Here is a 22,927-nt window from a genome sequence, read left to right as displayed (position 1 = left end):
GTCATTGTGAGGTCTTTCTCGCCATCTGTTGGTCAGTTGTGGTACCGCACCGTGATTTGGAAAAAAAATGTATGCCACACAAAGAAATAATGATCCCAAACACATGTCGTTGTATATGTATGGATGTGTGTGTGTGTGTGTGTGTGTGTGTGTGTGTGTGTGTGTGTGTGTGTGTGTGAACACACATACAGACACACATACATAATGTATGTGTGTCTGTATGTGCAATGGGGTGTCTAAGGTTGTGTGTGTGTGTGTGTGTGTGTGTGTGTGTGTGTGTGTGTATATATATATATATATATATATATATATATATATATATATATATATATATATATATATAATACTCATGTACTCATAAACTTCGTCTTTCCTTGTTTTTTCACATTAAAAAATGTTCTCCTCACTTCTAGTCGGCCTTTGTGATATTTTAGTATTATTACATTTTGGTATTCTACTGAAAGAGCTGCATGGTCTTGCATTTTGTGGCGCAGCATGTTGGTCAATATCACACATCTTATGACATGATTTCACTGCTTTTCTCCATGCCGTGTTTCTGCAGACGTACCCTCTCAGTGTGACCCTCTCAGTGTGGGCGTGATTGTGAAGGGGACACTTCAGTGACATCATCTCCAATGCTCGCTGAATAGAGCGCTGCAGGGAAGGGGATCTCCATTGGATTGTTGCCTGTTGCAGAATATAAGCTCTGTGACAAACACGTTTATGATACTTACATCGTCTTTTTTTGTTCAGCGAGACGATCGCCACTAATGAACATAAATGAACTACAAAACCGGTCCTATCACCACCGCTACGCTAAAGGACTAGCATTCTGGTCTCATTTAGACACTAATTAGCAACCGAATGTATTTAATATTGTTGTGCAAAACAGCTTGTGTTCACCACATACCTCATTTCAGACATTTAATCAAAACAGACCATACAGCAGGGTATGGTTAAGGGCGGGGCTTACTGTGACTGACAGGTAGCTGTCTTTTTTTGCTTCGCTGCAGCACGTCACAGACCAGGAGCATGTGCTGCAAACAGGCGATTGATTTGTATATACAAATCGAAAGGAAGGAAAAAAGAAAAGAATGGAAAGTAGGAAGGAAGGTAGGTAGATAGGTTGAGTGATCACTGGAGTAAAAACCCCTGAAAAGGATGTCACAGATATCCTGTTCATGTTGCACAGTTTATTGCATATCTTTAGTATAACATACTTATACGTCTCGTGACTTCAGATAAGACGCATATCTGGAATTTATCTTGTGTCTCTAGCAAATTAGGAGCAGACAGATCAGGTGCACCTTGTTTTTTTTTTTTTAGTTATGGGCCTAATGCAACATTGAGGGAAAAAACATTCAAATCCTGCAGTAAAATGAAGGATTCCACAGTGTGCAGGTCTCTCTTGATGGCACCATTAACTCGTGGTCACAACGCTGCTGATTGTTTTTTTTTCCCCTGACGTTACATCCCCGCACGGCCTCGTCTTCCTTATCTCGATTAATAAATGCTGCTTTGCATTTTACGGTCTCCGCTCACGGCTGCAGCTTCGAGCAGCTAGAGCTTGAGCGAGGGAGGAGTTTCTGCATAAACGGCTGTCATACAAGCTGCCGTTACATAATTGAACAAGACTTTGTGAGAGCCTCGTATAGAGTTTCTCCAGACTACATTGTGTGCGGCCTATTTATTTATATATATATTTTGAGAGCTGCGTTCAACCTCAATGCTAATTTGCCGTGTGTTAATGAAGGCAAAGGAAGTGAGGCTCTGCTGTATCAATTTCACCTCACTGCTTGCTGGAAATTTATCTTTCTAGATATTTCTGTGAGTGGATGCCAGGATCCTCAGTGTCTCTCGGGAGAGCTTTTGAAAACATGACTTTTCTCTATCATCTCTCTCTCTCTATCATCTCTCTCTCTCTCTCTCTCTCTCTCTCTCTCTCTCTCTCTCTCTCTCTCTCTCTCTCTCTCTCTCTCTGTGTCTCGTTGAGATGAAGAAACTCATGTCTTAGTGCTTTGTGTTCAAGGATTCAAAAACTTCAATGTGTCACCGTCCTCACTGACCTTGATGTTTTATGTCATGGCGATCTTGTCGGGTTTTCGAGTGATAGATGTGAAGATGCTATCATTACATTCCACTTGATGCTACAGTCTGCAGCCCATTTGCTTAGCTGTGGAAACAATGCAGCCTTGCTCTGTCCAAAGGCCAAACAAAGACCTCTAAAGATGACCAATTATCACGTCATATCCACAGACTGTTAATAGGTAGTGGACGTACTCATCGTGATGTCCCCCGTTGGTTTGAGGTCTGATGCTATAAAGCCTGCTGTTGTATTGATTTCCCCATTGCTATCTTCGATTAAGGCCATCGGCATGTTTTTTTTTTTCACAACCAGTGATTGGACGTGACCGTATTCGGAATGCAGAAGCGTGAAATGGCAGCAACCTGTAGACCGGTCAGTGGAGAGAATGCAGCTTTAACACATTAAGAAAATACTTCTATACAACCAGAGGAGTCACCCCCTTGTGGTCAGTGGAGAGAATGCAGCTTTAACACATTAAGAAAATACTTCTATACAACCAGAGGAGTCACCCCCTTGTGGTCAGTGGAGAGAATGCAGCTTTAACACATTAAGAAAATACTTCTATACAACCAGAGGAGTCACCCCCTTGTGGTCAGTGGAGAGAATGCAGGTTCAACATATGAAGCAACGACTTCTATACAACCAGAGGAGTCACCCCCTTGTGGTCAGTGGAGAGAATGCAGCTTTAACACATTAAGAAAATACTTCTATACAACCAGAGGAGTCACCCCCTTGTGGTCAGTGGAGAGAATGCAGGTTCAACATATGAAGCAACGACTTCTATACAACCAGAGGAGTCACCCCTTGGTGGGCATTAGAGAGAATGGACGTTTGAACACTTTTTCATTGTCTTCACATGACAGAACCGGAGGTATTGCATGGAACTACTTCTTGGCTGGGTGCAATTGATCATAAATCTCAACGAGATTAGCATGGATAGTAAAGATATCAAACCAGGAGTAATTTAGCACCGGTGTGGTAATGCATGTGGTAATGCAATCCTGTCAATGCAAAGACGAGATCCATAATTGCATAAAATCCTTGCCTGTAGTGTGTCAATGTAATAAAGGACTGTTTTTGCCTGCAAGTCAAAGTGACCTTATTCTACCTCTGAAATGAACATAATGTGTCTGATGAATGAGAGCCGACGTCTCGGTGCCTCTGAATGCACAGCAAGCGTTTTAATTTCAACACAAAACAGAAGGAGCACAGCTGCTGGACTGAGAGGAAGGGTTGACGTCAGGAGCCTGTGTGGCGTTCAAGGTCGCCTTCATGCAGTAGGTCTATGCAGCCTCTTCCTCCTGGTAACTGCTCTTTATATGAATCAGTTCCCTAGCGCTCTACGTTACCTTGAATACTTGAAGATGACTCCGCTTCATAGCATGTAAACTTTCTGAGTGAAGTCTTTTTCAGGTTTCTTTGATTTGTGTCTTTTGGGGAAATTGAAAATACATAATTGAGGAACACCCAAGACTGTGTGATACATTGATTTAAATATGTTTTTTTAATCTCAGCCTTGTATCAAAAGCCATGTGGTTACAATCTCCTCTTTCTAGTACTAATACAAAAATAATCTATGTTATCAATATTATGCACTACTTTAGAACATAGCATAGTTTCAGACATGTTATTTATGCAGGAAAAAGCTGTCAGACAAGCTGCTGTTTCATAATTAATTGCGCTCCATGACTTTGTGTGGGCCTATATTGAGTTTCTCCAGACTGCTTTGTGTGCGGTCCTAATAAAGGCTGCGTTTAATCTCAAAATCTTCTCTGCTCTCCTTGAGTTGACAGACGGTAGCCCATGTGAGCCCATGTTTGTTTTTTGCAGACAGGTGTGACACTTTAGCCATCAGTCTGAAGCAAAGAGCTATCACACATTTCTTTTAGATCGGATGCGTCGAACCAAATATGTGAAAGGATACTTTTATATCAAGGATAAAAACTAAATTACATCAATAAAGATTTTTGCCAGTGTCATTGTATGAAATGTGTAAATACTGAAAATTTGATGCTGGCCTGTCTGAAACTTGACTTAACATATGAAGGCTGACATTTAGAGAAAGGGTGCGAGTCCTATAAAATAAATTTAACAGGCAGCTCAATATTTTGCATCTCCTGTCACAAATGCATTATTTATTCAATCAGAAAAGGTCAGTCATTAAGTTCCTGATGAACGTAATGCAACCGTCTATACGAAAGGAGACCATTAGAGAGAAATTCAAATTTCAAAACGCTTTCATGAGTTCATAAGAGCTCAGTGTGCTGCTTTAACGAATGGCTCTTATCTGCTGTAGTCAAAGCGACCTGACAGCATACCCCCTGAAATGAACAGCCACATTGTACCCGACATAAAAAGAGTGTCTCGGAGCCTGATGTCATTTGTGCCAGCGTTTTTTCATCCCTTTTAGAATAAAAACTGAAGTAAAGGGAGCAGCTGGATGAGCGGCGCTCTGATGAGGTAATTCATGTCAGCCCTGAAGGTCCTGACGTCATCTCATTCCTCCCAATCCGACAGACACTAGGTGGAGCACACTGCTGGCAGAGAGCTTATAGAGTCTGTGCCATGTGTGATCTGGTCTCTTATAACTCAATTTTCACAGCGCAGCGGCCCCAAAGCAATCCGGCTGTTGAGCCCGTCGAGTGAAGTCTTCAAATTTGCTTCAGGAACAAACTCCTGTAATGTGTCTGCAGAATGTTTAAAGAGATCACGCTGACCAGCTTACACATTTAAAGACGAGACATGTGAAGATAGGATGATATTTTTTATTGGAGATGGAAGACTTTGACAACAAGAGGTTGGTTTGCACCAATTTATCTTCTGTATCTAAAACAGGTGCGGTGATTAAGCCACGTCCCCAAAATGACCAACACGGAGAAAGAGGTTATTGATTCAATATCAGACTTTCTTGGTAGCACAGGGCCCCTTGCATCCCTTGTCGTGGCATTTGTCCTCTATGAAGAAGTCATTGCAGGCGACGGTCAGCGCAGCAACCAGAACGACAAACTCCTGGAAGTCCACTTCACCGTCCTTGTTTTCATCCAGGTCCGCCATGATCTTATCGACCTCACAGGCGTCCTTGTCGGCCTGAAAACGGATTCATTTCAAAAAATATATATAATAAAAATTTCTGCAAGACCTACTTCCGATGGAGCCTCCACTTGAAGTTTCAGCCATTTGAAGGTTGGGGAGGGGATGAGAGCCCTCTTGCGCCCCTTTAGGTAGATTTTATCTGACAGGGGTTTGTCAAAGTTAGACCCTGGCGCTGAAACATCGGCAGGCTAGCTGTGCCTTGTAGCGATACAAATTGCCGCTGTCCGTAGTGCTGAAGTAGCAGGAGGATTCGTAATTGTGTTTTATTTACTCCGAGAGCCACCCTTCTGTCAGTGTCAAGTGGTGCACTTTAATAGAATTTCCCTTCACGTGTGAACAGAAATCTAGACCTGTTGTAAAAGTCATATACAAAAACAGTTACTGTAATTATTAAAACTACTCAACTTTAACATCCAATTATTTTTGTTTTTTTACAAAGAAAATAGCCCTTTTTACAACCCAGTGCAGAATTTAGTCTTTTTTTTTAAATGTAAAAGATTAGGCATGCCTGTGTTTCATCAATTATGAATCTGCGGTCATAAAAAAAAAGAAAAAAAAAAGACGGGGCACTTTTCAGGGTCAGGTGCTGGAAGACATGCAGCACTTGCTAATGTGCAGGTTATGTTTGTATTCTAGAAACAAAGTTGAAAATGGGACTTTTTTTATTAAAAAAAAAAGGTTTCAGATTTAGGGGTATTTATTTTGGCAGAAATTCATGACTTTAATTTGTGCAAAACCTGAAAATAATATTTTCTAGAAAGATGTACATCATAGTCAGAGTTCTGTTTCTACTGGAGCCCAGAGCGGACAAACAAAACACTGGGGACAGTTGTACTACGGAGGTTCGACAACCTGACCTGGAGACGCAGAATCAGGACACTTGATTCAATAGCTTAACGGTAGTTGTAATAAATATGTTAAAAAAATAATTTAAAAAGCAAATTAGCGATACTGCACGTTTGAAAAAAGCTTCAGTACATATTTTCCGCATGCATCAATACACAACCTGCGTTTCTTCAATATTTATAAATAATCTAATAAGTAAAAATACATTTATCAATGTATTGTATCCAAGTCAGACATTCCAGTAGATTATTAGTTGACGCAAAACATTTTAGTTTCGGTCTAAATACTCACGGTCAAGAATCCGGCGAGTTCGTCAGTCAACAGGTTCTTCAGCTCCGCTTTGCTCAGCTTGTACTTGTCCCCTTCTTTTCCAGAATACTTGTGGAACACCTTGATGAGGCCCTCCATGGAAGGTTGCAAATTGGACGTCATTTTGCAGTCCTACAAAAAAAAAAAAAAAAAAATCGTTTCATTACAGATCAGCATGAGGAAAATGGCATTTCAACAATTTCTTTTGCGTTATGCTGCGTTTTAAAAAAAATAAAACATATCCAGAAGAAGAAATCGAGACGAGTTTAATCAGAACAGTGTGACACATATATGCAGGGGACCAGCAGCCGCCATTAGCGCCAAGTGCAGGAAGAGTAAATTACTTTCAGTGGGAGAAAAAAATAAATAGTCACCGCAGAAACTAAAGATGTTACTTTAGATGAAGGGCAGAGGGTAAAGTGGTTTGATGCACTTCAAACCATTCCTAAAAGAGTATACACTCACTCACTCTCTCTCTGAAGCTGCACAGTTTAATCCTTCAATAGATTGACCTCCATTAGTTTTCCTATGCTGTTGATTTCAGGCAACAAAATGCTTTAACATAAAGCATATTTTAAAAACCTTACTCTAATTTCTGCGTTCATTATTAATGTTTGATCACATCATTTCTAGTGCTGATATTTATTTCTATTGTCATCATTTAAAAATCAAAAAGGTCTAGTTAAGGAGAATTTCCTCAGGCAAAAGGTCGCAGCACAAAGTCCAACTTCACTTATGTTAACATACAGAATGCATGTAGCGGCTGAGATTGTTTGCAGTCTCAGTTCCTCAAGTACGTTAAAATGCTATAAATTCTTGCCAATTGGCCGGCATTTACACCTACCAGATGTCTCTGCACGCATCTAGTTGAGAGTCATTATATAATTAGCACTTGTGGGAGCCATTTTGTGGAAAATTCTATACTTTTACATATAAAACTCAAGAATTAAACACCATGTTGGAATCCTAACTTTTAGATCTAAAAAACTAAAAAACTAAACATTAAACGTGTGAGGCGTTCCCCGTGCTGCTCATGGTACCAAACTGCTGAAACCAATTACAAACAGCCAGCAGGAAACACGCAACACTTAAAAATGAGGAATCTACCAATTTCCTTATTTGTTTGCTCCTCAACCCTCGAAGCCCAGAAACCAATTGGTCCATCAGCATTAGAGACATTTGAATCACCTAATTTTTAAAAAAATAAATATTCCTACAGTTCAGATAATTAGTTCTCCAAGCAGGCTGGCGTTAACTGGAGGCCTGATCCAACTGAGGAACCAGTACAACTCTGATCGCTCATTTGTCATTTCCTCTTTCCAACCTCAGCTCAGTCAGGACAGGAGAACGTCACCCCCCACTTTTCATTGTTATTCAGATTTCTGCCCTAGTGTCATAACTATAATAGATAAATTAAGCGCCAATAAGTCTGTATGAGATACTGGGCTTTCAGGCAACTACAATGTTTCTTAGAAAATTAACCAGGAGTGTGACGACATGGTACACAAGTTATTTGTTTGAAAAATAAATAAGCCATCTAGTCGAACGTCGAGTGAACAAACACGTCTAGGACAAATTGAAATGCAGGTAGAGTTGAAATGGTTTGAATATCTAAACTTACACCTCCTGCCCTTTCACGAGCAGACACCTGAGATGGAAGCGGCCTCATGGAGGGGGTCATTTCACCTCCACCCTCATTCAACCAGAGGAGCACTAAAGGACAGACCTCCTGCAGCTTGCACATGAAAAAAACATTCAGATCTTCCTCCGTGACCTTAAATTAACTGCTCCTGAAGCTTTAGGTCGACGGTGTGTCAAATATCATTTGTATGTCTGGTGATTCATATCTATACTCAATTGTCTGAGGATTCCTATCCATACGAAGCGGCTGCCTCTCTGCGTGAGTGTGTGTGAATAAACTCCAGCTCTGCCGTTATGAAGAAAGGCGCGAGTGCTCCATCACTACTTGGAATGATGCGGCGCCACATTCCCTCAATTAGTCCCTATGATTGCTGCTAATCATTCACTCCCGCTGCAATTGGGGAGCTAATTAAAAACCTTTGAAATGTCACATGCAAACGCTGGTGTTAATTAACTGAGACTGAGACGAAAGCACGGAAAAAAATTTGGAAAGTGTCTACAACCAGACTGCAGATGCCACTTCACAAGGAAAATATACATCAATAATACAAAATAGAGTTTTATCACATCAGAATGATTCTTGAAAGCTCACCTCACAGATCTGGCCCCTCTTATCTTTAATTTTTTTTTTTCACTTCCAGGAATTAAATAGCAAAGAAACACAAACAAGCCAGACCTCACCTTGACGCTGACAGCTGCTGGTGGAAGTGGCTTCAGCTCTCATCCCATCAGTTATATGGGCTCCTCACCTGTGTGCAAAGGAGCCAGAATCAGATAAGCTCCTCCCCCTCAGACATCACCTGGTAAGCCAACAAGCCATGAACGGCAACCACAGGCAGTTGATTATTGCCACCCCTTCATACGGCACAGCTGTGCCTAATAACACAGAGTATGACCATTTAAGTGTAAACCTAGAAGTCAGCGTGTTAAACTCCTCCTACCAGCATAGGGACCAACCCCCTATTATATGTGACTAAAAAATAACCGTTGCAGCAAAGCGTTGACTTACATCTTGTGAAACACATTCAAAAAGTGTATTATTATTTCAGGAAAAGTATTTTCATATTGGGGTCAAATGAAAATAAAGAATTTTCTTTAAAGTGAATTGTGATTTTTTTAAACTGCTATTTGTATTAAATACAATTAATAATAATAATAATGAAAATAATATATATATATATATATATATATATATATATATATATATATATATATATATATACACACACACCTATTTGGTTTCAAGATGAGATAGATCATTGAATGAATAAGGTGCAATGAACAAAAATAACTAAAACTAAATAAAGTAAATTATAGGGGTTTTTCCTTCAAAGATGTGCTGTCCATTTCTGAGGCCTGTTGCAGTCACGCACACACACACACACACACACACACACACACACACACACACACACACACACACACACACACACGATGAAACCAAATGTGGCTATTGTTCCTCCAATATAAATTAATGGAAATAAACCCAGTGCCATTGAAACTTTGGTAGCCACTTTACATGAATCGAACAGAAGCAGGAGTCAGCATCTGAAGTGCTCTTTTCACAGGATGTAAAGCGTTGGGGTTGCTTTACATCAGCATCTCCAGATCACCATGATAAAGGCTATATGGACATTTGCATGCTTCTCGTTAAACATTTACCTCCGCAGCAGTTTACAGTTTGAGGTCCTCGGGTGAGATGAGAGATGCTTCTCAGCTGGAAAAGTAAAAGGTGCACAACGCAGTATGGTATTTTTGAGGATGGAAGGACTGGCGTGAGACAAAATAATGTTTCCAAATTTAACATTTGGCTTTTTTATTAATGAAAACCTAAAACTCTCTCAGATCAGACACACATTTCTTGGGTTCTCCGTTTGAGGAAAAGTGAAGATGAAACCCTTTTCTTTGACTTGATTAACTGAGACCCACTGGATGTGTGAAAGTAAGCCTCTCTTCTCTCTTTTGTGTGGGAAACCAAAGTAACCATCTCTGATTACTAAAATCCACCACAGAGAGGCACGAGAAGCGGATGTGAGACAGTCCACATAATCACACAGTCACAACGAACACAGTTTACAGAAGTACACGTATGATACATGTCAAGGATTTTACAAGTAATAAAAATGAGGCTCACGCAATATTTTAAATAAGAAACATAAAAATTACAAACTTGTGTCTGTTTTGCAGATATGATTCTGTGCACAACATTTTGGAATGCTTTAAAGTAGTCTCTCTCTCTCTCTTTCTGTAAATCAAATTATTAGTACTATTATTATTATTATTATTATTATTGTATTTGACAGATTTAATAATGAATAATAAAATAAATAAACATACAATAACATTAAAATAGCAACAGTCGTATCCAACATAATACAATACAATGCATCACATAACATTGACCACAGTGCTTGTTTTCTTGTGCATGGTAACAGTCAACCTACATAATGCTAATATTGCACACGAACACATAACATATGTGGCAGTTTGTGATTGTAAGTATGAACATATTTATTATTGGCAGTATTCTTTATCTCTGTCTCTCTGCAGGACTTCAACTAGAAAGTAATATGTTTAATGGTGTCATCTACCGGCCTTATGCAAACTGTCCTCACATGTAAACTTGTGAAAGTTACTTTTAATTGTCACATTCAGCCAATACTTGAAGTAAAAAGGAAAAGATGCATTTGGAAAATAATCTGAACGCTTTGAAGAAACAAATATCATCATGGCACATGTGAAAAGATATTTGGCAGCAATCAAATTGGTGATAGTCTGACCATACATGTAATAGTTAAATAGAAAAGCACTCAACTTGAGACACCAAGGGGGTCTATGGACTTTAACACTATCGTCAGCGTGAACTCAAATAGCTCAGGGCTGACACCTAGAGACAGGCAAGCATTCACACTCACATTCACACCCACTGTACGTGCAATTAGGATGCATCAGTTAAAGTAAGCTGCATGTCTTGTGGGAGGAAGCCGGAGAACACAGAGAGAACCCACGTGACACGTTCCCCTTATGTGCTATATTGAAATCCTGCTTTCGAAAATCCATAAAGAAGAGCCAAAAGAGTTTAGGGACTTAACTGATGTTAATGCTCTGTCACCTGAGAGTCATACTCTATATTAAATAAAGACGTAATTTTTAAATATATAAAAGGGAGGGGGATCAAATAAGGTACGTTGTCTTGCTGTTTGAGATGAAGTTAACATTATTATGAAGGGTTTTTGTATTAAAAGTTTCTTCAAAGTAATGAAATGTACTATTCTTGATTTAAAATCCTTTGGGATAACAGCCGACTTATTGCTCAAGACTTCTACGATGTACTTTGTGGTCGTATCCAAAAGAAAATGTAAAATCCGAGAAAATTGGCAAAAGTGGCAAGTTCTTCAAAATCACTCAGAAGTACAAATCTGTTCGTACTTGCACGAGGCCCCTTGTGAAGTATTGTATGTCCTGTGTCGCTTTTGATAGAGCACGGCCCTTTCACCATGTGGCCCCTGTCACCACATCTTCTTGGCACCGAGTTTGTTACGCAGAGTGCGACATGGGAGATCTCATCCGAGGCCTTTCAGCAGATGTCAGCCGGCCACCCCGGGCACTCAGACGCTCACAGGTAGAGCCGAGCAGAGGGCGTCCAGCTTGAACCCTCGGGGGCAACATGACAGAATGCCCCGAGCCGGCTGGGGATTGTGTTATTGTCATCATAATGAGATGTTGGCTTTTGCTCCAAGCTGTTGGCGTAACCCTCACAAAAGGTTACTTGGGTTCAGGCCTTTCCTGAGACAACACTGAAGAAATGTCTAATCTTTGTTTTTCTAACCCTTTGCGTTAGAATGCAACCACAGGGATTTGTCTAATACTTGGCAGCTCGTTATTCCATTTAATAATCCCATTATTTGGTTCTGCTTCTTTGTCTGCATTAGGTGTTGCTACTTGTGGCCTCATATCCTCCATGAGAGGCCCAATCACAGTAATGCTTCTCACAGATGATGTTCTGCTCTTAGCACTGAGTGTCCTCCTCCGGGTCTTTGTTGGCTTGCCCAGGACACCTCTCAGCTGCGCCCAGAAAAACGGCTCCTGGTTGACCTGCTGGGGCCACTCCAGGTACGTCTTGGTGCTCAGCATCTTCTTAAGCTTGCAGTACTTGCTGGGCAGGGAGCTGGGATCCATGGGCTCCTTCACCACGAGTATGACGTCGTCAAAGGTCTTTCCCACTGCTCTCTGCTGAGCGAAGTACAGCTCATAGTTGCACCACTCGCTGTTAACGAAATGCCGAGAGAGAACAAATATAACCTGAGGATGAAGATAAAGAGAGAGAATGAAAACATGGATTGCAATTGCTTTGTAATATTGTGTTCTACTTCTGGCATGTACAAGTCTGACCCCTTCGGTACCTTACGACTGCTTTCAATGTTGTCAATGATGTTGTCGATTATCCACCTTCCTGGCATGAAGTCCCTCTCGTGAATACACAAACGATAGGAGTTCCCATTACTCTCCAAACACGGCAAGAGATGGTTCCTCACCCAGTCGGCATCAGAGTGACTGTACGATATGAATGCGTGATAAGTGAAACCCCCAAATTCCCCTGCCGCTCCCTCCTTGTGAGCTCTGTATTTGGCCCTGACAATCTGATATGTGGCTTTAGTGTACCATGGGAGGTCAAAAATATAGCATATCAGCATCAATATCAAGAGCACCGCTACTGTGGTGGCGACACAGATGGCGATAACTAGTCTGATGTCACACGTCACTCGACCTGGGATGTATTTGGATATGACTGTGTTACGCAAGGCCTCCGGGTGGTAACACTTGTAGTTCCAAGGCCAGTCCGTGAGGTTAACCTTTGCTTTAGACATTGTGTCCTGGACGAAAGCGTGGAGCTCACAGGTGCAGTGGAAAGGATTGTTCCCTGCCCTCAGGTGAGACAATTGAGGCATGTCCTGGAAGGATGCCCTGCTTATGAGACCAAAGGAATTGCCATCCAGAGCTAGCGACTGCAGCGATGGACTTTTCCACATGGATGGGATGAACTTGATTTTATTCCCACTAAGCAGGAGCTCTTTTAGGTTGGTGGCTTTCTCAAAGTATGTCAAGTCCAGCTGGTCAAGTTCGCAGTAGGACAGATCCAAGTAGTGCACCGTGGTGGGAAGACATTGGAGAGCTTCACTCACGAATGGATTGTGGTGAGCGATAAACCGAGTGATATTTTTTTGCCAGACACAGTCCCGACTGGTATCAGCAGATCCCAGTTTGTTATTGCTTAAATCAAACTCCTGCAGCTGCTGGAACTCTCTTGTTAAAGATGACAAGTCTTTCAAACTGGTCAGCTCGTTAGAGCTCATTTTAAAGGTGTGAAGATTTGGCACGGCGTTCTTGTAATCACACCGCTGGTTGAAGACGAACTCGTTCTCAAGTCGATTGTTGGCGACGTCTAGAAATGTCACGCCTTTCATCTCTACCCACGCATCGCAAGGCACAGAGTTGAAGTACATGTGCTTTATAGACAGCTTCTTAATTTTGTTCAACCAGGTGAAGCGCCAGTCAAATCGCAGCACATCTGGATTGCTGATATACCTACAAGAAATAGAGATTTGAATAAATCTATTATATTGTCTTTGTGTGCCAAATGTTGTACCAGAAAATGACATCAAATTAATCATCAATTTCTGTGTTGTTGAACAGTTTATGTGGTAATATCACTCATCATCTATAATTCATGTACCTTATGTGTAGTGCTGCCAGTGTGCTATACACCAAATGGTTAGTTTTAGAAATTAGATTAGAAATTCTTCAGTTCTGTAAACTTGCTCTGGAGGAGTTTGCAGTTCATGCAGTTGGTTAAATGTGCAAAAATGCTTCCAGTTTCACAATTATTTTTGTGCAGACAAACTGCAGGTTGAGAAGTCTCACATATGTTGAGACTCACTTGAATTAGAAATAGCATGTGTGTGACTGCAAGATCATGAATTTCTGGAAGACACAATTTACACTGTAGCACATGAGGCCCACAAATTAGAAGACACTCACCAAAGATCCAAATTATCCAGTGCCAGGTTTGTGATGCTGGATCTTGCTGCGCTGTCAACAAATGTGGGTGAACGGGCAAAGTCGATGTACTGAAGTCTCAACCTTTTGATAGGGGTGACTTGCAAGTTTATTAAAGCCATCCTGAGGAGATTCTCATTGAATTTACCTCTGTGAAAGATGAGCTGCTGGGCTGTGATTTCTTTTAAACTCTGGAAAATGTCCTCCTCTTCCAAGTAGTACTTGAACTCAAAGAGGTTGCGGAATTGGACGATACTGAAGGTCTTGTTGGCGAGGTCACGTAACATGTGAGGAAGAGCATTTGGCCGTTGATCTATGGCCATATCAAAGCCCATCTGCTTTGTTTGGATGACCTCTAGACTTCCTGACTCGTAGTAACTTAGATTGTTGGAACATTTGATGGCAAAACCTTGTAACCTGATATTCTTCAGCGGCTGAAAATCATCTTTCTTTAGACCCATCACCAGGGGGCCGCCCATCGACAAAACTTTGAGTTTGACGAATTTGGAGAAGCTTTCCGCTAAAGTTGCATGTTGGTAAAGGTTATTGGACATGTAGAGCTCTTTCAGGTTCAAAAGGGGAGTCAGAGCTGTGGCAGGAATTTCCTGCAGGGAGTTATTGAAGATGTCAAGATGCTCCAGTAGCGCGTTGTTTTTAAAGGCATCATTGTCAATGTGTGAAATGTTATTGTACCCCAGCTGAAGGATGCGAAGCTGAGGGAGGCGGAGGAAGTCGTCTGCACGGACAGCTTGAAGTTCGTTGTAGGAGAGATCTATCTTTTCCAGTGTGGATGGAAATTGTCTCCATGGGACACTGTCGAGCTGTCTTCCCAGACAGTCTGCTGCACGGCCAAAGTTGTAGATGCGACAGGGTCCTTCGTCAGTGATGGGGGTGATGGTGGTGATGGGTGAGGATGGAGTTGGGGATGTGAGTGCTCCAATAAGGAGGGCACTAAGATGAAGCAAGTTCCAAATCATCAGACAGACTTGTAAAAGAAAAGAAAAGGAGAGATTACATTTTGGCATTATATTCTTTATTTCACAGAAAAAGTTGCAGAACATTGACTCAAATAGTTTACTGGTTTATCCATGAGATTTATCACTTTACGTTACTTTTGTGCTCTTTTCTACTCTTGTGCTCTATATTTCTGTCAGTTTTCTTTTTTTCTTAATTTATTCCTAGTCTCTGTGCCTTTACGTGCTTGTTTATGACTGTTTTTTCATTCTTATGTCTGTGCGTTTGTATACTCTTTTCTTTCTCCTTTCCTTCTGCTACTTTGGGTCTGAGTGTGACTGTCTAGTCATAACCCTCTTCCAAAGAATTGCTGCGTTTACATGAAAAGTTAACAATTGTTTTTAAATGAGGGAAAACCCGCTAAAATTAGGCAATAGACAACCATTGCGAGTTGATTTCGAAATGGAGGGCATAAGGCATTTGTTTTTTTTGTGTGTGTGTGTGCGTGTGTGTGTGTGTTCATCTGTCTAAACTACAGGAAATCATCAGTCAAATACTTGATTGTGTGCTCAAGGCAGACTCTTGGTTGCGGTGAATCACAATTGTGGGGTAAAGTCTGCAAATGATTGACACCTGCTTCAGTAGCAAAAGTCATATCCAACAATAAAGTATGCTAGAAATCACATTACTGTCTGTCGCGGACCACATTTTTGCCTTTGTCGAGTTTCAATCAAAAGTCATGGATTATTTCAAACAAAATGGAGTATATTCACGCTAAAAATAGCATTGAGAGACAGCAGAGAAATCAAGAAGAAGGTTGCATGCTGTGAAAAAATCCTCGACAAGCTCTGTGAGCAATTTTCAATCATTTCTCATTAAATCATAAATGTGCCATTGCAGAACAAACAGACTTCACACATCACTCTACCTACAGTCATTGTGTGCTCTCAGGCAGCAAATCTGCAGTGAAAAAGACATTCATATAAAATGGACATCTTCATTGGTCCCCCCTCACACAGCAGCACTCATTGCAGTATAAACTGCACAGTACTTACCGCTCAAGAATAGTTTCCTGCCTAAGGTGTTGATGCAGACTCTTCAAATTCCCTCTCGGCAGCCTTTATTTATATTGCTGGTCCAAGGCTACAGACTATGCTGGCCCTCACACGGAGGAGCCGTCAAGCTTTATAGCCGCCGTTAAACAAACAGTGTTATTTTTATGTAGTCCAGAAGTGACGTGGCTTGAATAAACATTTTTGTCGGCTATGGGTAGCAAAGAAATATAGTGTTTCCTTATTTATTTTAGGTAATCTTTGATAGCTTGGACAACCACCAGAATATACCGGAATGGGGGGATCAATAAATATAATTTAATTTTGGCTTCATTGTAACTAAATTAAAATGGTGGTAAGGCAGCCGATAAAGCAATTATCTTGAGTGGAATATATATTGTATGTAGCTTTTCCAGAGTTGATGAATCACAACATAATTAAGATGTTTACAGTATTCTGTTATCACATAAAAACCCACATTTGATGTATATTAATTTCAGCCACGTGAGCCCCGAGGAATGAGATGAATTGTGACGTTTGATTCTTTTTCCTTCTGTTCTTTTGATATGCAGCAAATCACTTCTCGTTCCTCTTGGGTCAACACTATGAATGACTCACCTGAGATTGTTCACAGGTTCTTCTGGATACGGCAAAAAAAAGAAAAGAAAATAGTAGGCTTGGAATGAATAAATGTCATCTTGTGTTTACAGGGTGGCCACCGGCTTTCTATCTTGATATATAAACAATGTCTGAAAGTGAAAACAGCTGTCGTGAAGCTGCTTCGATGAGGAAACCAGAAGCACTCCTCAGTTATCTAATCTGGCAAACAGTAGACAGCTGTTATTGGAAATTGTCAGCAGACTATGATAATCAATCAATAACATTGACAAAGTGAAAACGCAGCTCATGAAAGACACTTTTGCTAAATGATTTTGTAATATCCGGCAAAAACCAAGCTTTGAGAATGCATACAATATTGTCCCAGACTAGTCACAAAAAAAAAAAAAAAAAAAAGGAATCTGACTGAGTTTTGCACATAACCAAAATGTTAACGTTGTTTAGGGGGTTAGTGGCAACTCATACATGTTGAAGGGCAAGTCCAAGCGGCTCAGGGAATTGTAGTATTTTCCGCAGAAATACAGTTGAAATAGTCAAAGAACACTGAATAGCACTGAGCATATCCATAATCTTTTATAGTAGGTAAGTAGACACGGGTCTTAGAGAAGCAATACTTAATTATCACCAATGAGTTGGTGCAGGCTTTGTCTTTGTGATCTCGGACCACAAAAGCCCCAAAGAGTTCACTCGATCTCTCTCGCAAATGTCTATTTCTTTCTAATAGGCAGCCTGTGACCAATCGGACCGCGCACGCAGAAGAAGAAAAAGAAGAAGAAGATTATTAATTTCATGAGGGATTGCTCAAGGAAATCCTTTGAAATAGATGTATATAATTTGTCTTTACAGGAATACAACCTTATTAACCTTCCCGGCAGGAGTTTATTGCTGTCGAGTATTTTGCAGTTGACTCATGTGTGCTGTTTCCTTCTCTGTGGTATGTGCACCCTTATCTGTAAAAAGGAATGTGCACTAATATTCTGGCAAAGCTGCAGGCTGTCCTTTATTTCAACCGTGGTTATCATTTTCCCCAGCTTCAGAGGAGAGGGCATGTTGCAATCACATCAGGATCAACACATTTATGGTTTTAAGATTTCTAGGTTATACAATCTAGAGCACCTACGCATGCGGCTTATTGTGTACGCTCACATAACATATGGCCCTTTTCCCAGGTCAATATCTTGCATGTGCAGGTTGGCCTGCTGCCGGGTTCAGGACGAAGTGGAGAGACTACTGGGAAATCCCCAGAGAGCACGAGCAGTGGGAAAATATTTGTTTTGTCTGCATCCGAGAGATAGCTTTCATAAATTCTGTCATGTTCAAAATAGACAGACTGCCACTGCATGACAACAATGACATTGTTCATCAATGGACCCTGCTGAACTGGTATTGCGACACGAGGATGCAGATTGACACTTAATCTGCCTGAGTCAGTCGTGTGGAAAGAAGTCAGAAGGAAGAGAAAAACAAAACAAATGTGTCATTGTTTGAAAGATACACTCCGTGTCATATACAATAAAATCAGTGATGGAAAAAAACTAAGCTTATACCTCTCGGACCAAATGTTGACTCAAGATAGTTTTTTATACTATGCATACTGATTCCTTGTCAAATCCTGGCACCGACTTTACCCACAATGCAACAAAACCACCAACAGTTAGGTCAGAGGCTGGATTGTGTTATGCTTTAGCCGGCAGAAAGAGTGCTGGGCTTTGAAGCTTATTTGTCTGAAGCAGCAAACAGGTTTCTTCCTTCTTCTGTTCATATGAAAGAGGTGGAGACGGAGCGCATACGGAACCCAAAAGAAACCGCTGGTGCACTTGCTGTACAGGATCACAGGAAAATATTTTTGTCTTCAAGCGCTGCTGAGCAGCTTTCATAGGAATGACAGGCCTCCCTCAACACAGTAGCAGTGGTCAAAAGAACCTCAAGCCGACATGAGGATCTGGGTGGAGAAGTTCAAGCTTTTATACACAAAAGAATAACAAAAAGATTTAAAATTAAGTCTTCAGCCGTAACGCTGACTCGAATGACATCACTTGATGCGCTTCAACAGAATTCACACAGCAGCGTACGAGTGGTGAAATTCCCCCCTTATGTACAAATTTAAATGAATCTGAATCCTATTATATTGCCGCAGTAATGGGTTGTGTTGTGGGCAAATATTTCACAATAATGTATTGGATATTGAAACTTAAACATTAGCCAAAATTACCCTAAAAATTTTACGTAGCGGTCGTCCAAAGCAGTTGATTCTCTTCAATGCATCCAATTGGCAACTATCATGCCTTATTTGAGCTGCTTCAGCGGACGTATACACTTGCTGCTACTTCTGCAAGCTGCTTGCAACCTGCGTCCACCTAATAAATTATATGACAATAATCCTCTTCTAACATATCTTACCTTAATGTATTCAGGCTTACATGAGGATCCATGTTTTTCTGCAGGCAATCACACTGTATTGTGGCAGTATGTGGTCCATAACAACCCAATGCAACACTTTGAGCTACCACCTCGGTAGTCCTGCACTAAATTAGCAATCAGGATATAAAAGAATCAATCAATGGCTCTGTTATTGATTCAACTACGATATCGCTTTAATATGCCATGGATGGCGTCATGTGAGTGAGTTTAGCGCTCTATTACCGAGTGTGATATTTACCCAGCAGTCAATAGTCGGTGGCAAACAGCTCGTTCATTGACTCGTGTTGACAGCACTTTGCCCACAGCCGCCATACGACGCGTTCATTTGACAGCAGTCGCGTTCGTTACTGTGATGCGCCACGTTTGTGTGTACTGGAGTTGTGAACATTCAGCTCCCAGGTGTTCTTCCTCCACACCGACAAACGCTTTACATGTTTGTGTGTTTGGGTTGTTCACGTCATCGTATATCAAGTCATCCTTTCCTCTCCAAAATTGTTTCCCACTACTGAGCACACAGAACAATGAGTACCGGGTAAGAGTCGACTCCACCTGTATACTATTGTTCTGTGGTCTGTGCTTTGCAACTTGGCCAGTGAATGAGTAATCGATTAATGACCATAACCAGAACAGGCGGGGCCAGTTATATTACCTAACACTTTGTCTGACTATCAAAGAAACACACAGTTGTTTTGCAAGTCAAATGGTCTGTAAAAAATCCACTGCTCAAACTCAAAATGGGAGTTTGTTTTTTTAACTTCCAGAAATCTGCAGTTCGGTTCTCTGACTAAGGCAGCACTCAAGCATGTGTGGCTAAGGCTGCTACTCGAGAAAATGCAAGATAAAAAGGGAAGGTTGGAAAGCCGGTTCGCCATTAGAGGGTATGACATGACCTTTTTAAATGACTGAATTCACAACAAAAATAGTTGTAAAAGACTGAAATAAATGGCACTGAGCAAGAAGGTAAAACATCAGCAGGGAACCTGAGACTTCAGTAGACAAACAAGTCCCTTAAACTACTGGAGTCTTGGCCTAAACAATACAATCCACCTTTAACGACCATCTAAAATGGTTTTATCCCACTAAGAGCATGTCAGATGTCTGTGCCCTGCAGAAAACACTACAGACGTGATGTGTCAGGCCGTAACAGCTGCACTAAACTGCCTGAAATGAGCCAATTTATTGTTTTGGAGCTTCACAGGTGCCAACAATTAAGCAGGCTAACTGCCTGAGGAAACGGGTATCTTAAAAGATTGGCGAGAGTTTATGTGTTTATTTTTTATCAACCAATCCCATCACAAGACTTAACCCAACAGTTTGTTGGTAATACATGTGGGAAAGCCATGTGTTTTACTGGTATTTGGGCATAAACAACTACATATTGGACTCATTGAACATGAACGACAGGACTAACATTTCTGGCAATCCATCCACTATGTGTTAAGTGATTTACACTTGAACAAGTCTGACAACTGAGCAGGCAACCAGCACCCAACGTTGTGAGAACCACACTTTTAAAAAATAAAGATATGAGAGGCACAACCCCTACAGATTTGGATCAACATACCAACATATTCTTTAAATTATCCTTCGAAAACTCTTAACTTCCATTTTTTGCTCTTCTTGTCAGACAGGTAAACTATCAACAGACAACTATGGGGAAAGTTACAACTGCCCTTAATTAATCATGTATGGGATATATGTGTATGTATATATGTATGTATATATATATATATATATATACATATATATATATATATATATATTTGTGTATATATATATATTTGTGTGTATATATATATATGTGTGTGTATATATATATATATATATATATATATATATATATATATATATATATATATATATATATATATATATGTGTGTATATATATGAGTCGTCAGCAAAGATGGGATGCAAGTGATGGTTAATGATAAAAGAAGCAATCAGATAATTTTCTAACATTATTAAGTAAGATTACAAACCCCACTGTAAAAATACTTTATTAAAACAAATTGCAATGAAATCTTTTTTTAAAACTTTTTCTTGGTTGGACTTGCATACATTTATTTAAAGTATTTAAAGTAAAAGTGCTCAATGCATAAAAATGTCTCCTTGCCAGTTAATCACTTTAGCTGTACCTCTTTGTACTAATTTATACCAACATATATTTTACAAACTCTTGTTTTTTTTATGCATGAACTTGAATTTGTAAAGCAATAGCTACTACTGCCAGCTAATTGTAGTGGGGTAAAAAAACACAATACGTCCCTATAACATGTAGTGAAGTAAAAGTTGAATGTGGTGTAGTAAGGAAAGAGAGTAAAGTTCAGGTTCTTCTAAATAGTATTTCAGAACAGTACTTGAGTAAATGCACTCAGTTACATTCCTTCTGAACATACTTGTTTAATCCAGGAAAGCCGTGCTGACAGCTAACAGGTAAAATGACTGATAGTTTATTAAATCTAAAGTTTTTTTTTTCCCCTATCTAAAGCATGAGAACAGTAGCGATAACCACGGATAACGCTCATTCAATTGGCTGATGACATCTGAAATGGGCGAGTGTTATATGACAGATTTCTGGTCAGTGTTGACGAGTGACGAAATTCTATTCAAAGTCTTGTATCTCTGTTTACACAGTGCCAGTGTTTTTACCATCGTTAAAATTACTTAAAGGAACCTTTAACCTGTAAATCCTTGAAACAGAAATGACCGAAAAAAGTTAAAATCAACTCACCTTGACGGGGGCAGTCGGACTCAACAGACAGCGCAGGTTAAAATGTGTTGTGAAAAAGTCAGACACTTCGTGAGAAGTGATTCTTACACACTGGTTATTTTCAGTTTTCTCTCTCTCTCTCTCTCTCTCTCTCTCTCTCTCTCTCTCTGTCTCTCTCTCTGTGTGTGCGTGTGTGAGTGTGTTGCTCAGGAATGTGTATGAGAGATTTTCTTCCTGTTCAGAAGTCTGTCACATTCATGAGGTTTGTTAACATTATCACGGTCATAATTTCCAGCCGTGCAGAATAAACTTAGTGTCATTTGTACACAACAATATTTATCAATCCTAACTATTTACTTTACATCTCTAAATGGGGTTTGAGCATTTTCTATCCTAGAAAAGTTGGCATGTATTCTCCGCGTGGTCTCACAGTAGAAACTATGAGTCTTTTAGACTGGCTCACCAGAACACATCTGATACTGTTTAAAAACATCTGATACTGTTTAAATTCTGTGTTGAAATGAATGAATAAAAAGCACTTCATTAATCTCCAAGGAGAATTTTTTTTGTCATAGTCGCAGCATCCCAGACTTAGACATAAAGACATAAACATAAATAAACTAAGCTAAACACACAAATAAAATAAAATAAAATAATAACAGGAACAGGGATAACAGATATATACAAAAATAAGAAATGAATATATATATATATATATATATATATATATATATATATATATATATATATATATATATATATATATATATATATATATATAGCAAGACCTTACAAAATAATGAAGGCCACGATGTGCCAGGTAGGATATACACAGGATTTTTACATGTATCATGTGAATGAAAATATGGAAGCTGCCTTTGTCTCTGCATTCTGCTCATACGTGTCTCGCATGTATTTACTTGCGCTCAGTGGGGCACCCTGTCAAGTAGAGTTGAGATCCCAAAAGAGGTGCTCTGAGTGAAAGGCATACTAGACAATAAACCAGTCCAAGGAACACAGAGCGTACATATAATAAATGACCATAACATAAAAGTTCACTTTGCATTTGTGTATTGTGATGTATTCATAAGCCAAAGGCAATAAGTTATGTTGATTCTGTAGACCAAACGGGTGGAAAT

General features: G+C 40.0%; 2 protein-coding genes across 2 annotated transcripts; both read right to left on the bottom strand.

The window, feature by feature from the left end:
• Positions 1-4,984: 4,984 nt before the first annotated feature.
• s100a1 (S100 calcium binding protein A1) lies at positions 4,985-8,722 on the bottom strand. The gene is made up of 3 exons (XM_068569788.1): positions 8,657-8,722; positions 6,317-6,466; positions 4,985-5,173 (listed from the first exon to the last, which is right to left on the bottom strand). The coding sequence occupies exons 2-3, from the start codon at positions 6,455-6,457 to the stop codon at positions 4,985-4,987; spliced, it is 330 nt and encodes a 109-aa protein (XP_068425889.1). The 5' UTR covers positions 6,458-6,466; positions 8,657-8,722.
• A 2,075-nt stretch (positions 8,723-10,797) lies between these two features.
• Positions 10,798-21,867, bottom strand: tlr18 (toll-like receptor 18). The gene is made up of 4 exons (XM_068569456.1): positions 21,810-21,867; positions 14,015-15,017; positions 12,379-13,561; positions 10,798-12,277 (listed from the first exon to the last, which is right to left on the bottom strand). Exons 2-4 carry the CDS (start codon positions 15,007-15,009, stop codon positions 11,813-11,815), a joined length of 2,643 nt encoding a protein of 880 aa, XP_068425557.1. The 5' UTR covers positions 15,010-15,017; positions 21,810-21,867; the 3' UTR covers positions 10,798-11,812.
• Between the last annotated feature and the right edge of the window lie 1,060 nt (positions 21,868-22,927).

Source organism: Clinocottus analis, unplaced genomic scaffold (genome assembly GCF_023055335.1).
Source record: "Clinocottus analis isolate CAN_PGR_092001 unplaced genomic scaffold, fCliAna1.0.p SCAF_9, whole genome shotgun sequence".
Taxonomy (NCBI): Eukaryota; Metazoa; Chordata; class Actinopteri; order Perciformes; family Cottidae; genus Clinocottus; species Clinocottus analis.
The sequence above is the reverse complement of the archived record's forward strand: the minus strand, read 5'-3'. Positions and strand labels throughout refer to the sequence as shown.